Here is a 12,201-nt window from a genome sequence, read left to right as displayed (position 1 = left end):
TATTATAAATCAAAGTAAAATGTAATAATTAAGAAGAAAATTAGTCTAACCCAAATACCCAATGGCAAAGGAGCCATTAAGGTGTCATGTGACATAGTTATGAGTAAGGGGCATGCGTTTGGTTGTGCATCCATTGCACATAAGCGACATGTGTCATGACATGGACGAGTAGAGTGCATAATGTGAAACTACGTTTATTTTTGTCATTGACTAGGTCCCACCGAAAGCTTCTCTCATCCTCTAACATGGCATATGCAATGATAAGAAGCAACTAATTTGAGTATACGATGAATGATTAGAATTCAAGATAATGATAATTTCATGATTCATGAATCACTGGACAACCTTTAAGCTTCCGAGGAACCACCAAAAATAAAAATAATTAATGTTTCCTTTTTTTTTAATAGACTTTTCATTCTCTCATTAATCCTGGTTGACCCAATTGTGCAATTAATTTCCAAGAAGACTATGCTATTATTGTTGAACAAACTGTGTCATAAAATCAAACAGAATAGAATACCCTGTCATGGCATTTCTTTTTCTCCTCTTTCTTAGGTATTTTCTCTCTTTCTTGTTAGATAATTCTTCGCAAATTCCAATCATGTTCAACCATGGTTTCAACATCTTTATGCCTTTTTACCTATAGCAATATCTATGTGCAAGGTTTTTGTCCTTTTGTGCATATTTTGTTAAGACTCGTGACACTTTCTTCTCTGCGGTGTTTTGTATGTAGGTTAAAACTGAATTGAGTGATTTTAGAATGACCCAATCCAACTAATGTTATGATCACTTGGGAACATTGGCAGAAAAGAATATGCAATAGTGGTGTTGTTTGTTCATTTTGGTCAAATAAATAGTATCTGGGTACCCAAAAAATATTGTAGTTGGTAATATGGGGTATCCCAATTCAGTTTCTTCCTCTTCAGGCCAGATTCGTGCTTCTGATAATGCACTTGTCAGCGGTGGAGGTCAAAGGTTAAATTCTTTTTCACATATCCATCTTTCTTTATATCAAGAATTGGATTTTTTTTTCTTCTGTTCTTGCATTTAATTCATATTGTTAATATTGTTTTTGGTTAATGTTATTCATACTTGATTTGCATATGCATAATTATGTTTGCGTGATTCTGGTTTTAATATAGATTTTATATTTGATTCAAGAAACATGTGCTGGAATTATGAGAACAAAAATCTTTGAGAAGGGCATTGTTAAACTAGTATGACTTAGATATGATGATTTTTTCCATTATTTTTCATGTCTGTTATATTCTCCCTCTAATCATTTGATTGATGTTCCTTACTAAAATGACATAGGTTATGGCCTATCAAATAAAATGTGTTATCATATTTGTGCCACAACTGAGGCATATGTCTAAGGATGCATGTCTCTGCTCAATTCTATTTCCCCTATTTTATGTGTTATCATATGAGTTGTGGGATTTATACATTACTGATTTGATTCATTGATTGATTAGAAAAGATGATGGTAGTATCCCATACTCCCAATCTCTGGCATTTTCTTTAATAAAAAGGCAACCTAAAGAATGAGACTGCAAGGGATGATTGTAACACACTTTATTATGATTTTTGATTGTAGTCACAATGGAAATTTTAGCTATGGGTATGCTAGCTCTCCTGGCAAGAGATCTTCAATGGAAGATTTTTATGAGACAAGAATTGATGGTGTTAATGGTCAAGTTGTTGGCCTTTTCGGAGTTTTTGATGGTATATTTATATCTTTCTCTCATCTCCATCTCCCCATTTTACAATGATTAGAAGATATGCCAAAATATTGCTCATGACATTGCTATGTGTCACTCCTGTTAGTATTATTTTATTATTCTGTTTATTTTTCGGATTTTTCATTTTTTAAATACTGAGAAACTGAGTTTTCAATGAAACTTATTGTTGCCATGTATAGATGCTTGTGCACTTATGCACTTATACAAAAGATTGCTAGTTTTTGTATTTTTGTTCTCCATTTCTAGTCTTGTTAGCTTTTATGCTTTTGTTTTCTCAAGTTAATCTGAATGTGTGGGTGGTTTGATTAATCTGTTTGGTTGTAGTGTTGTTTTCTACACACCATGAAGGAAATCTCTATGGAGGTTTTTGATATACAGTCTTTATGTGGCGTAATTTTTAGATTCTTCACCCTCCTCTTGAAGTTATATTCTAATTTGTGAATTTGGAACCTTCCTTTATTCCCCTACATGAGTAATTATAAGATTAGACATTAGAGTGTTTTATTTGTTTGTCCTCTGATTTTTCTCCCTCTAAAATTTATGCTTGTGGGAATTATTTCTCTTGGCTATACATATGGATGACCTATGTTTGATAAATGGAAGCAACTGAAAGTTTCTTGTTTATATAACTCTTTTCAGGTCATGGTGGTGTCCGTGCTGCTGAATATGTCAAGAAAAACCTGTTTAGTAATTTGATCAGTCACCCAAAATTCATTTCTGACACCAAATCAGCAATAGGTATGTAATCTCCTACATATGCTTGCATGATCCGTATGTCTGGTTTTTGCCAATTTGCTAAATCCAGAGAATAACTTTGTTTCTTTATACAGTTGATGCATATAATCATACCGACTCTGAATTTCTAAAATCCGAAAATAGTCATAACAGAGATGCAGGATCAACTGCATCCACTGCTATTCTAGTTGGTGACCGCTTGCTTGTTGCAAATGTTGGGGACTCTAGAGCTGTTATATGCAGGGGTGGAAACGGTAAATAATTTGACTATTAACTTAATTTGTATATTATACAATTTTATAATAATTTATAATTCAATTAACTATAATTTGTATAATTTTATGCATTCTTAAACAATTATATAGTTTCCATGTGTGAATGTGCTTATAAAATATTACTTATTTTTTTTTTTTAATTTCAAATATCATTATTGAGAATTCTTGCCTATCCTTTTGAGTCTCTGGTGAATGGCTATCTTGATATCACTTATTATTGATAAAATATAAAGGATATTTATTTATTTTTAGGTGTGAAATGTTATGCTTGTATAAAAATAGTATGTATGCATGCAAGTATGGCATGTTCTTGTGCTTTTACTATGATAGAATGGTTTCAACCTTCATATGTTGAAAGATTGCTGATATTTTTTTCTTTCAATTGTGGTTTCCCGTAGCCATTGCTGTTTCACGAGATCACAAGCCAGACCAAACGGATGAGAGGCAAAGAATTGAAGATGCTGGAGGCTTTGTTATGTGGGCTGGTAATGTCATCATGTATCATGTAGTTAACTTTAGTTTATTTATTTAATTTAATAGATTTATCATGTTTATCGATATTGAGGACATAATGTGTATAGGGACTTGGAGAGTTGGAGGTGTTCTTGCTGTTTCTCGTGCATTTGGTGATAGACTCCTGAAGCAATATGTTGTTGTTGATCCAGAAATTCAGGTGTCTCTACATTGCCTTGTGACGTCATTCTTGAATATTTTATTTAGTTATAGATTTATATCAACCAGTGCATAGTTCACATTATCTGCATACAAGAAATGAAGTGATTTGCATTTAAATGCTGGTTATAAGTGATCCAAAGGCATATTTCACTTAGAAAATGAATTATATAAATAAAGCTTCCTACAGTGGGTTTGTGATTGTCACTTTCAAGAACCTATGAACTTTTTGCAATGAAAAATTACAGATTTGCATGGATACACATTGATCATGCGCATGCATGCCTCTGTAATTGTTTGCACATTCCCGGTCTGTCTTAATGTTTTGAAATTGTCACAGCATGACGTTAGTGAAACAATATGATGAAGTTTTAAATCTTGTATTTAAGTCATTTCTACGATTAACCTTGTACAATAGCATTTTAGAGTTTCTTTTAGTTAAATATGTGTATGTCACAAACCAATAACAATTATGTATAGTATAACAAAATGTAGAAGAAATATCCCATGTCCTGGCTGATCTTCCTTATTCTTATTGATGCGGCCTTAAACCTAATTTGTCTTGCCTATTTCTTTTGTATATTAAGTTCACGTTTGTATTTTTGCAGGAAGAAAAAGTTGACAGCTCCCTTGAATTTCTTATTCTAGCCAGTGATGGGCTATGGGATGTTGTCACAAATGAGGTTTGCCCTATGTTCATTTCTTCTCATTGACTACTAAATGGAGCAAAAAAGATAAATCAAAACCCAAACTCATATGTAGAATACCTAGTTATAAAGAAAATAAAGTCAAATGTTTTGCTTTCTTCTCATTGGCTAAATGAATTACTTTTCCAACTTCAGGAAGCTGTTGCTATGATTAAACCAATTCAGGATGCTGAGGAGGCAGCAAAGAGGTTGATGGAAGAAGCATCACAGAGAGGGAGTGCTGACAATATCACGTGTGTTGTTGTTCGTTTCTTGATGAACCAAGGTGCTGCTTCTCATAGTAGCTCTGGGGGTAAGCAACAGTCAGTAGGAGGTTTGCGTACATAGGCAAGTTATGGATCCAAAGATGGGAGGACTTGCCAAAAATCATGCAAGAGTTGAAAATAAATTCCAACTTGTTAGGGTCATTTTGCATAAATCTATTCATTGTCTCACTTTCATAATTGAACCTCTATTTGGTAGGTAGGAAACCTGTATAAGGAATGTGGCTAGAGTTCTCATTGCACATGCTGCATGTAAACATGGGTCTTTAGTCCATCTAGTTTCCTTAGGGTTGTTTATTTCTGTTCCATTGAATATTATTTGTCTATGTGAATTGTGGTTTCTATCAAGTGTAATCTATAAATATAAGTAACATTGATTTCTCCCATATGTAGTTTTTTGTAATTGTATTTATCCATTTGTAATGTTAAACCCAACTTTTAGAATAATTTGGACTGGATTTGAAAACTGGATGGGAGCCTATTTGTCCTGAACAAAATTATATACATTTTGGAAAGTAATCATGACAAAAAAAAAAAAAAAACTACAATAATAGCAGAGACTGATTTACGTAACAAGTCAACGACTGGGAGAATCTATAAGTGGGACAAGGTGTGAAAGGGACAAGAAAGGGGTTAATGGTTGAATTCTTTTAAGAAAAATCCTACACTTACAAAGCATATAATTCAAATATAAACTTTGGCAAATGATAAATAAATTGATCATGATGATAAATTTTAAAGTAAGATGAATCATAATCCATTAAGAGTTTCGAACTTATAAATAATAATAAGCCAAAAGAAAATCAATGAAAGAAAAATGAAGTAATAGAAAGAGGGTCTAATAGAAATTAAGAGCTTTATGTTATCACAATAGTAGCTTTCTTGTAAAGTAGGATCTCTCTAGGCTATTACACAATGTTTTGAACAAGTCTAGGGCGTGATTAAAGTAATTTATTTAATTAAATATTTATTCAATGTGATTAAGTATTTATATGAATGTTGCTTTAATATTATGGTTACTTATTTTATGTACAATATCATGATTATCGAAAAGAAAATATGAATGTTCTTTTATATTTAAAGGTGAGATATTATTAAATTATTTTTCTAAGTTATTTTAAAATGTTTATTGAAATAAATTAAAAATAGTTTATAAACATTTTACAAGTTATTTTTTTTTAAAAATTATCCAAATATCTAGGAAAATGTTATAAAATAAATCTGAATAAATTTACATAATCTATTTCAAATATATCCTAACTCTCAAATAAGTGCATTTCCCTTTCAACAACACAACTATGTAATTTTAATATGATGGAGAAGATAATAATTTGAAGTAGGAGTGAAAAATATTTATTGAATTATCATAAGAATAAATGAGAATGAAAACATATTTGCTTCATGCTTTTTTCCTCATGATGTCACTTTTGGTCTAGCAGATCCTCCCTACACTCATCCAAGGTTTGTATATCTATTGAACACAATGGTCATGTTAACAAATTGAATTAAAGTATAATCACTGTCATGTCTCCTTACAAAGAATAATTGTTGTTATTTGGTTCCAATATTAATTGTTGCTTAGGTCATAAGCAGAAATGAGGTAACCAGGTTAGATCCCTAAACTTGTTCATCACTGTATATTGTTGAATTTTCATTTGAGAAGTTTGCCTAGGAACTTTCTTTTTGCATAACTTGTTGCAGATTCAATGAAGTGTATCTGACTCTTCCATATTTTCTTTCTGATTACTCTGTAATTAACTATTGTACGTTATTAATTTTGGCAACTAAGAGTCAAGTGAAAAAATATTTAATTTATGAATAAGAATAAGGCTCATTAATATTAAACATGGTATACATGAAACATTGGCAGAAGGATGCTTTATGTATCAGTGAGTGACAGACAAAAATTATAATTTTACATTAATAGAGAAAAAGAGAAAGGGATTTTAGGGCTTAAGGAATAGTTTGTATTCACAAATCATGCATTTATAAGTACATGTAAAAGGTACTTTAATAATAATCTTACCAAAGTAACGAAATATATTAAATATGTACGTATCATAATTGTCGACAGTTTCAAGAGAAATTGCACAAGGTGCATTTGTAAATCTCACTATTGGAGTTAATAAATTTAATTTTAAATTCTAATTAGTTGTGTAATAAAAAGAATATTAACGGACTAAATTCATGCATTTTCATTCATAATTATAGACGATCAAAATCAAATATGTACCTCCTATAATGACATTAGTGATATATGTAAGTGTCAACATTTGGCTGACTTTATTTGCATAAGAGGGCCAAAGTCTTGATGTTATCTAGGTACGTGAAAGTTGTTACAAGGATTGGGGCTTAGCTTCGTAGATAATAACTTTTTTTTTTTTTTTACTTAAATATGTTTTTAGTTTCTTGAATAAATTTGTTTTTGTTTCTCAAATTTAAAATATTATTTTTAATCCTATAATTTTTAAAAATCTTGTTTTAGTTTCTCAAGTAACTAATAACATATATAAAAATAACTGATTGAAACAGTTATACAATATTATTTGAGTTTAATGTGATGTTTTCACTAACAGTAACATTAGTAGGTATATTTTAAACAATAATATTTAATAAATTTTTTAACAAAATTTGAGTATAATGACTAAAATATTTTTTTTGAAATTATATAGACTAAAAATAATAATTTTAAATTTGGAGGATTAAAATAAATCTACCCTAAATTTGATAATTAAAAGTATATTTAAATCTTATTTTTTAAACAAAATGATTTAGATTATAATTTTCATTTTCTAAGAATGTTGTAGATCTTGAATCACAAAACAATTTCAAACAAATTTTGGAGATTTTTTCCCTTATATATTAAAGATTAAATTGATTTTTTAATTAAAGAAATAAGAAAGCATTGATTGTATATATACCACTTAATAACATGGTATTTTTATATCTATTATAATAAATGATGTATTTAAGAGGAGGTGAATTGAATATTACTTGAAAGTTTTTCTCCCTTTAGAGCTTTTAAAACATTTGTCCAATAATCATAATCTCAAGAGTTTTAAATTAACACGTGAAAAACAACTCTTAAGATCTATTATTTTAACTTGTTTTTAATGCATATACAAATAAAATAATAAAATGTAAGAATTTTAAAGAGTTTAAGAAAAAAAGAAAAAAAAATCAAAATTTTATACTGGTTCACTCTCAATCTTAGAGATTTACATCCAGTCCTCAACAATTGATTGATATTTTTGCATTAGAATCACAATAATTCTTTACAACCATATTCACAGAAGAAAATTTGATCAAAATCTTTCTCTAAACTTCTTCCATTGCCCCATTGAAAATCCTATTCAATCTATGCAAGAACCTTCAAAGAAACCATCTCCATAGCTAAAGATCAATCTCACTACCTATACCCCAAGGGTATAAGAAAGCGTTTGAATGTAGACTTTTTGCAATGATAACTCTACCTGTACTTTTAAAAAACCATTGAAAAAATATCTAATATAGATAATGATCAACTCTAAAGTCGTGAATTTACCCTGCCTTTGATCTTGAAAAGCATTAGAAAATGATCCTTGACTTATTTTCAAAGCGAACAAAAAATTATATTTATAACAAAGCAAATTCACAATAGATTAATTGATTAATCCATAGTATAATCATTTAAAATGGTTGATCATTTTAAAAATTTCTGACTTGTTATTCAACTGATTTAATCAACTAAACTACCTTGTAATTAATTAAAATAATGTGTTTTTTTAGAGAGTCAAATTAATTAATTAGAATAAAGTTGTAATCGATTAATATGTTTTTCCAAAATTTAGTTAATAACTCTCAACATGATTTAATTAGTTAAAGATTAATTTAATCGATTAAATTTGAGAATCTTAATTTTTATAAAATGGAACAAGTTTACATCTAATTGATTAAAACATATTCTAATAGATTAAATCAAGTTTTCTTTTAATCAATTAAAAACCTTATAATTGATTAAAACAAGAAAATGTTATTTATTTGAAAAACATATTTTACACATTGTAATCAATTAAGAAATACTTTTTGATTAGTTTCTAAATCTTTTTTGTTAAGACTATCAAAATGGACTAACACAACATGTATGACTCAACTTACCTCAACCTACTTTTTAAGTGAGTTCAATTAGTTTAGTCTATCTACTTAAATGTCTAAAAAACTTGGCCTAACTTGGCCAATCACAAATTGGTGGGTTAAACAAGTCAGCCTATCTATTTTATTTATAAAAAAAACTTCAATTTAAAATAAACTCCAACTTAAAATAAAAATTGTCAAATTAAACATCATACTTACATCATTAAACTTAATTAAAAGGTGTACAACTTTCAATAATAATAAAAATCTTGTCATTTGAGTGGTTCCATCAATATTAAACTTCATTGAAAATTTGAATAGATAAGTCTAGCTATATCAATTTCATGTTATTTAACGTTAACTTTATCTTCATCTACAAAAGAAAAATAATACCTTATTATGAGCTTACAAAGCAAAATGATAAGTGAGTTAAGTAGACAACTCAATCCATCAAAAGTTCAACTCATATAACGATCAAAAGTGAGTCAAGTTAAATTTTTTATCAATTATAAATTTCTTAATTTTTAACCCATTTTCAAGGTGAATCGGATTTACATATATGTCATAATTCACTTTGATCTATCAATTTTTTTGTGCTTGACTGCTTATAACGAAAAGGTTATTATCATTTTACTTTGATTAGGTTTTTGAAAATTGTTTTATTTTCTTGCTTCGAGCACCACATAATTTATTTAACTAATAATGAGTAGCACACTTAATTATTATATTTTGACTCGTATAACGAAAAAGATATATGATGATATGCATGTTTATCTCTTTAACCCTTCTTAATTCACCAGTGCTAAGAATATCATCCTATTTCTATTTAGTAAAAAAATTAGCTCAGTCATGAATAAACATACTCCAAACTTAACCATCAAATAAACAATACAAATTATAATGTCACTTACTTCATGTTGAAAATGATATATATGCTTAAATGTGTGAAATGAAGTGACTATAGAGATTAGAGATGGACTCGGAATACATTTTGTCGACAAAGCATTTTTTGCTCTTACGCACGAGAGTGAACCAAAGTGTTATCTTCATTGTCCTCGTCTCCATGTTAATTACTGCATGCAAATTGTACTGTCTAGGTCGGATTCCGACCTGATCTCTCCCCATGAGGTCACCGGACTATAGTCTTGGCCGACTCACTCTCTCAGAGTCACTCGGTATATAGTCGACTTGGCTTCTTCGTGCAAGCTAAGTCGGTCAGATACCGATCTTGCTTACCTATAAGTGCCTACCCGGTCATTATCCGACTGGACACTCAGTGTGGGCCTAGTCGAGCAGGGGTCGATCCAACCTTCGCATGAAGAAGCTATCCGATAGCAATGGCAAGGCCCCACCTTCACTCACAAAGTATTTTCCAGATTAGAACGGTTAAGGAAATCCCTACATTCTCAGGGCCCATAAGGCCCGTGAACAAGAAACTATAAGACCGAAAATCCTAGAGTTGAGACGGCAGATTACACTTTTGAATGCTCTGGCTTTAAGGCTCAACCTAGGAAGAAACCCTAGTCCACCCTTTGGCCGGAACATTTTGGCGCCCACCGTGGGGCTACAATAAAACTTTTCCTACGCCCCAAGTAATACGGAAGAACTTGCACTTCACTATGGCGAGAGGCGGCACATCAAACAGTGACTCACAACACCCTACCATGGAGGAGATGATGACATTGATCAACAGCTTGAGAGAGGAGAATGCACAATCCAGGGAAAGGGAGGAGGCCATCTAGCGAGAAAACAAGGAGATCAGGAGGCGAGTGGATGAGATGCAGGCTATGATAACGGCCAATACCCGAACGGCGGAGGAAGATGTCATGATGGAAGTTCCTAGAGATTTTTGACCTTTCTCGGAGGCTATAGAGGCCGAGATCATCCCGAGAGATCATTGGGTCCCCCAGGTGCAACCTTTTAATGGAACCCAAGATCCTAGTCAACACTTGACAGATTTTCGAGCACAAATGTTGATTTGTGGAGGGAGTATGGAAATCCGTTGCAAGCTGTTCATGGGCACGCTCAAGAAAACAACACTTGATTGATTTAGTGGTCTCCGTGACTGATCAATCACCGACTTCGACGTCTTTAGTCGGCTATTCATGGCACAGTTTGAAAAGAAACCACTGATCACGTCAAATTTTTTTGATCTCAAGCAGCAACGCGAGGAGTCGTTGAAGGACTTTTGCAAATATTCAACGAGGTAGCTTTGAGGATAGCATCTCTGGATGAAAGGATGGCGGTCATCACATTTCAGAAAGGTCTAAGGTCTGGCGCCTTTGACATCGCGCTTTAAAGAGTAAATTGCCAAACGATGTCGGAGGTCAGAGCTTTTGCCCTGAGTCACATCAAGACGGAAGAAGGACAAATCAATAAAAGGGCAGTTGAAAGCTGAGAAGCGGGAGGTAGCAATAAGGAGAGCAACAAACATCTCTGACCGCGTTCAGATTGGAATAAGCGACGTGACCATTATAATATGAAGGAGGGAAATTACCAACAGACCGATCATGGTGGTCGGCCAAGGGGCGAGTGGCACGAGCCAACGACGAAGAGAAGTTTACTCCGCTCAATGTTCCTAGGAGGCAGATACTTCATGATGTCAACAGTGCATCGTTGTTTGAGTTTCCAGCAGCGATGAAACGCTAATTGGGTCCCTTCAAGATGGACTAGTGTGAGTTTCATAGGACTCATGGCCATTCCACGGAAAATTGTTTCGTCCTTGGAAGACAGATTGAACGCTTGATCAAGGAGGGACGCCTGAAAAAGTTTGTGGCAAGAAAACAGGAAGAAGGCCCCTTGGACAGGCGACACAGGCGTGCGCAGAACGATGCAAGGAGGGATAGGCATAGAGAGAGGACCCCCCTCAAGGACACCCCAGCAAAGGCATCAGAGGTCCATCAACAAGCGATTCACAGGGACTTCAACACGATGGCAGGAGGATTCGCGGGAGGAGGAGTCACCTCAGCTGCACGAAAAAGGTACACACGATCCGTCCTGTCCGTGTTGAAAATCTGTCGACCTTCCCAACCCACGATTTCCTTCTCGGACGTCGACTACGAAGGAGTAGCTCCTCATGAGGATGATCCTATCGTCATCTTGACGATAGTAATGGACTATAATGTGAAGCGCGTTCTGGCCGACCAGGGAAGCTCGGCCGACATCCTCTTTTGGGAAGCTTTCGTGGGCATGAAGATCCCCAATGACCGACTGATACCTTACGTGGGAACCCTAGTAGGTTTTGCAGGAGATCAGGTTATGGCTAGGGGGTATGCTGATCTAGAAACAACCTTTGGTCAGGGCTCGCAAATGAAAACGGTGACCATTCGCTACTTAGTGGTGAATGCTCAGTCGTCTTACAACATACTCATCGGCAGGCCCACGTTGAACAAACTGGGGGCCGTTGTGTCAACATCGCATCTGAAAGTGAAGTATCCATTACCGAATGGGGCTGTCAGAGTCATCAAGGTGGATCAAGAGGTTGCCTGAAGGTGTTACGCGGACAATTTGAAGGCAATGAGGCGCTTATATACCACACCAGCTGAAAAGCACATTCATTCCATTGAACTAAACCCTAGGATGGGTCAATTTGATCACCGACCTGCCCCCGCGGAAGATGCAAGGAAGTAGCACTGATGGAAGGAAGAACGGTGAAGATTAGTACTTCTTTAACCCCGAAAAATGAAGAAAAGTT

At 33.3% G+C, this 12,201-nt stretch overlaps 2 protein-coding genes across 2 annotated transcripts; both read left to right on the top strand.

Moving 5' to 3' along the window:
• The first annotated feature begins 362 nt into the window (after nucleotides 1-362).
• LOC109817101 (putative protein phosphatase 2C 59) lies at nucleotides 363-4,780 on the top strand. The gene is made up of 9 exons (XM_020382295.3): nucleotides 363-555; nucleotides 734-975; nucleotides 1,598-1,725; nucleotides 2,382-2,480; nucleotides 2,573-2,731; nucleotides 3,151-3,237; nucleotides 3,334-3,425; nucleotides 4,033-4,107; nucleotides 4,267-4,780. Exons 2-9 carry the CDS (start codon nucleotides 893-895, stop codon nucleotides 4,456-4,458), a joined length of 915 nt encoding a protein of 304 aa, XP_020237884.1. The 5' UTR covers nucleotides 363-555; nucleotides 734-892; the 3' UTR covers nucleotides 4,459-4,780.
• A 5,966-nt stretch (nucleotides 4,781-10,746) lies between these two features.
• LOC145958741 (uncharacterized) lies at nucleotides 10,747-11,996 on the top strand. Its single transcript, XM_083076264.1, has 2 exons — nucleotides 10,747-10,778; nucleotides 11,195-11,996. Exons 1-2 carry the CDS (start codon nucleotides 10,747-10,749, stop codon nucleotides 11,994-11,996), a joined length of 834 nt encoding a protein of 277 aa, XP_082932390.1.
• The last annotated feature ends 205 nt before the right edge of the window (nucleotides 11,997-12,201 follow it).

The sequence above is a fragment of the Cajanus cajan genome, chromosome 6 (genome assembly GCF_000230855.2).
Source record: "Cajanus cajan strain Asha chromosome 6, NIPB_CcT2T_4, whole genome shotgun sequence".
In the NCBI taxonomy this organism is placed as follows: domain Eukaryota; kingdom Viridiplantae; phylum Streptophyta; class Magnoliopsida; order Fabales; family Fabaceae; genus Cajanus; species Cajanus cajan.
The sequence above is the reverse complement of the archived record's forward strand: the minus strand, read 5'-3'. Positions and strand labels throughout refer to the sequence as shown.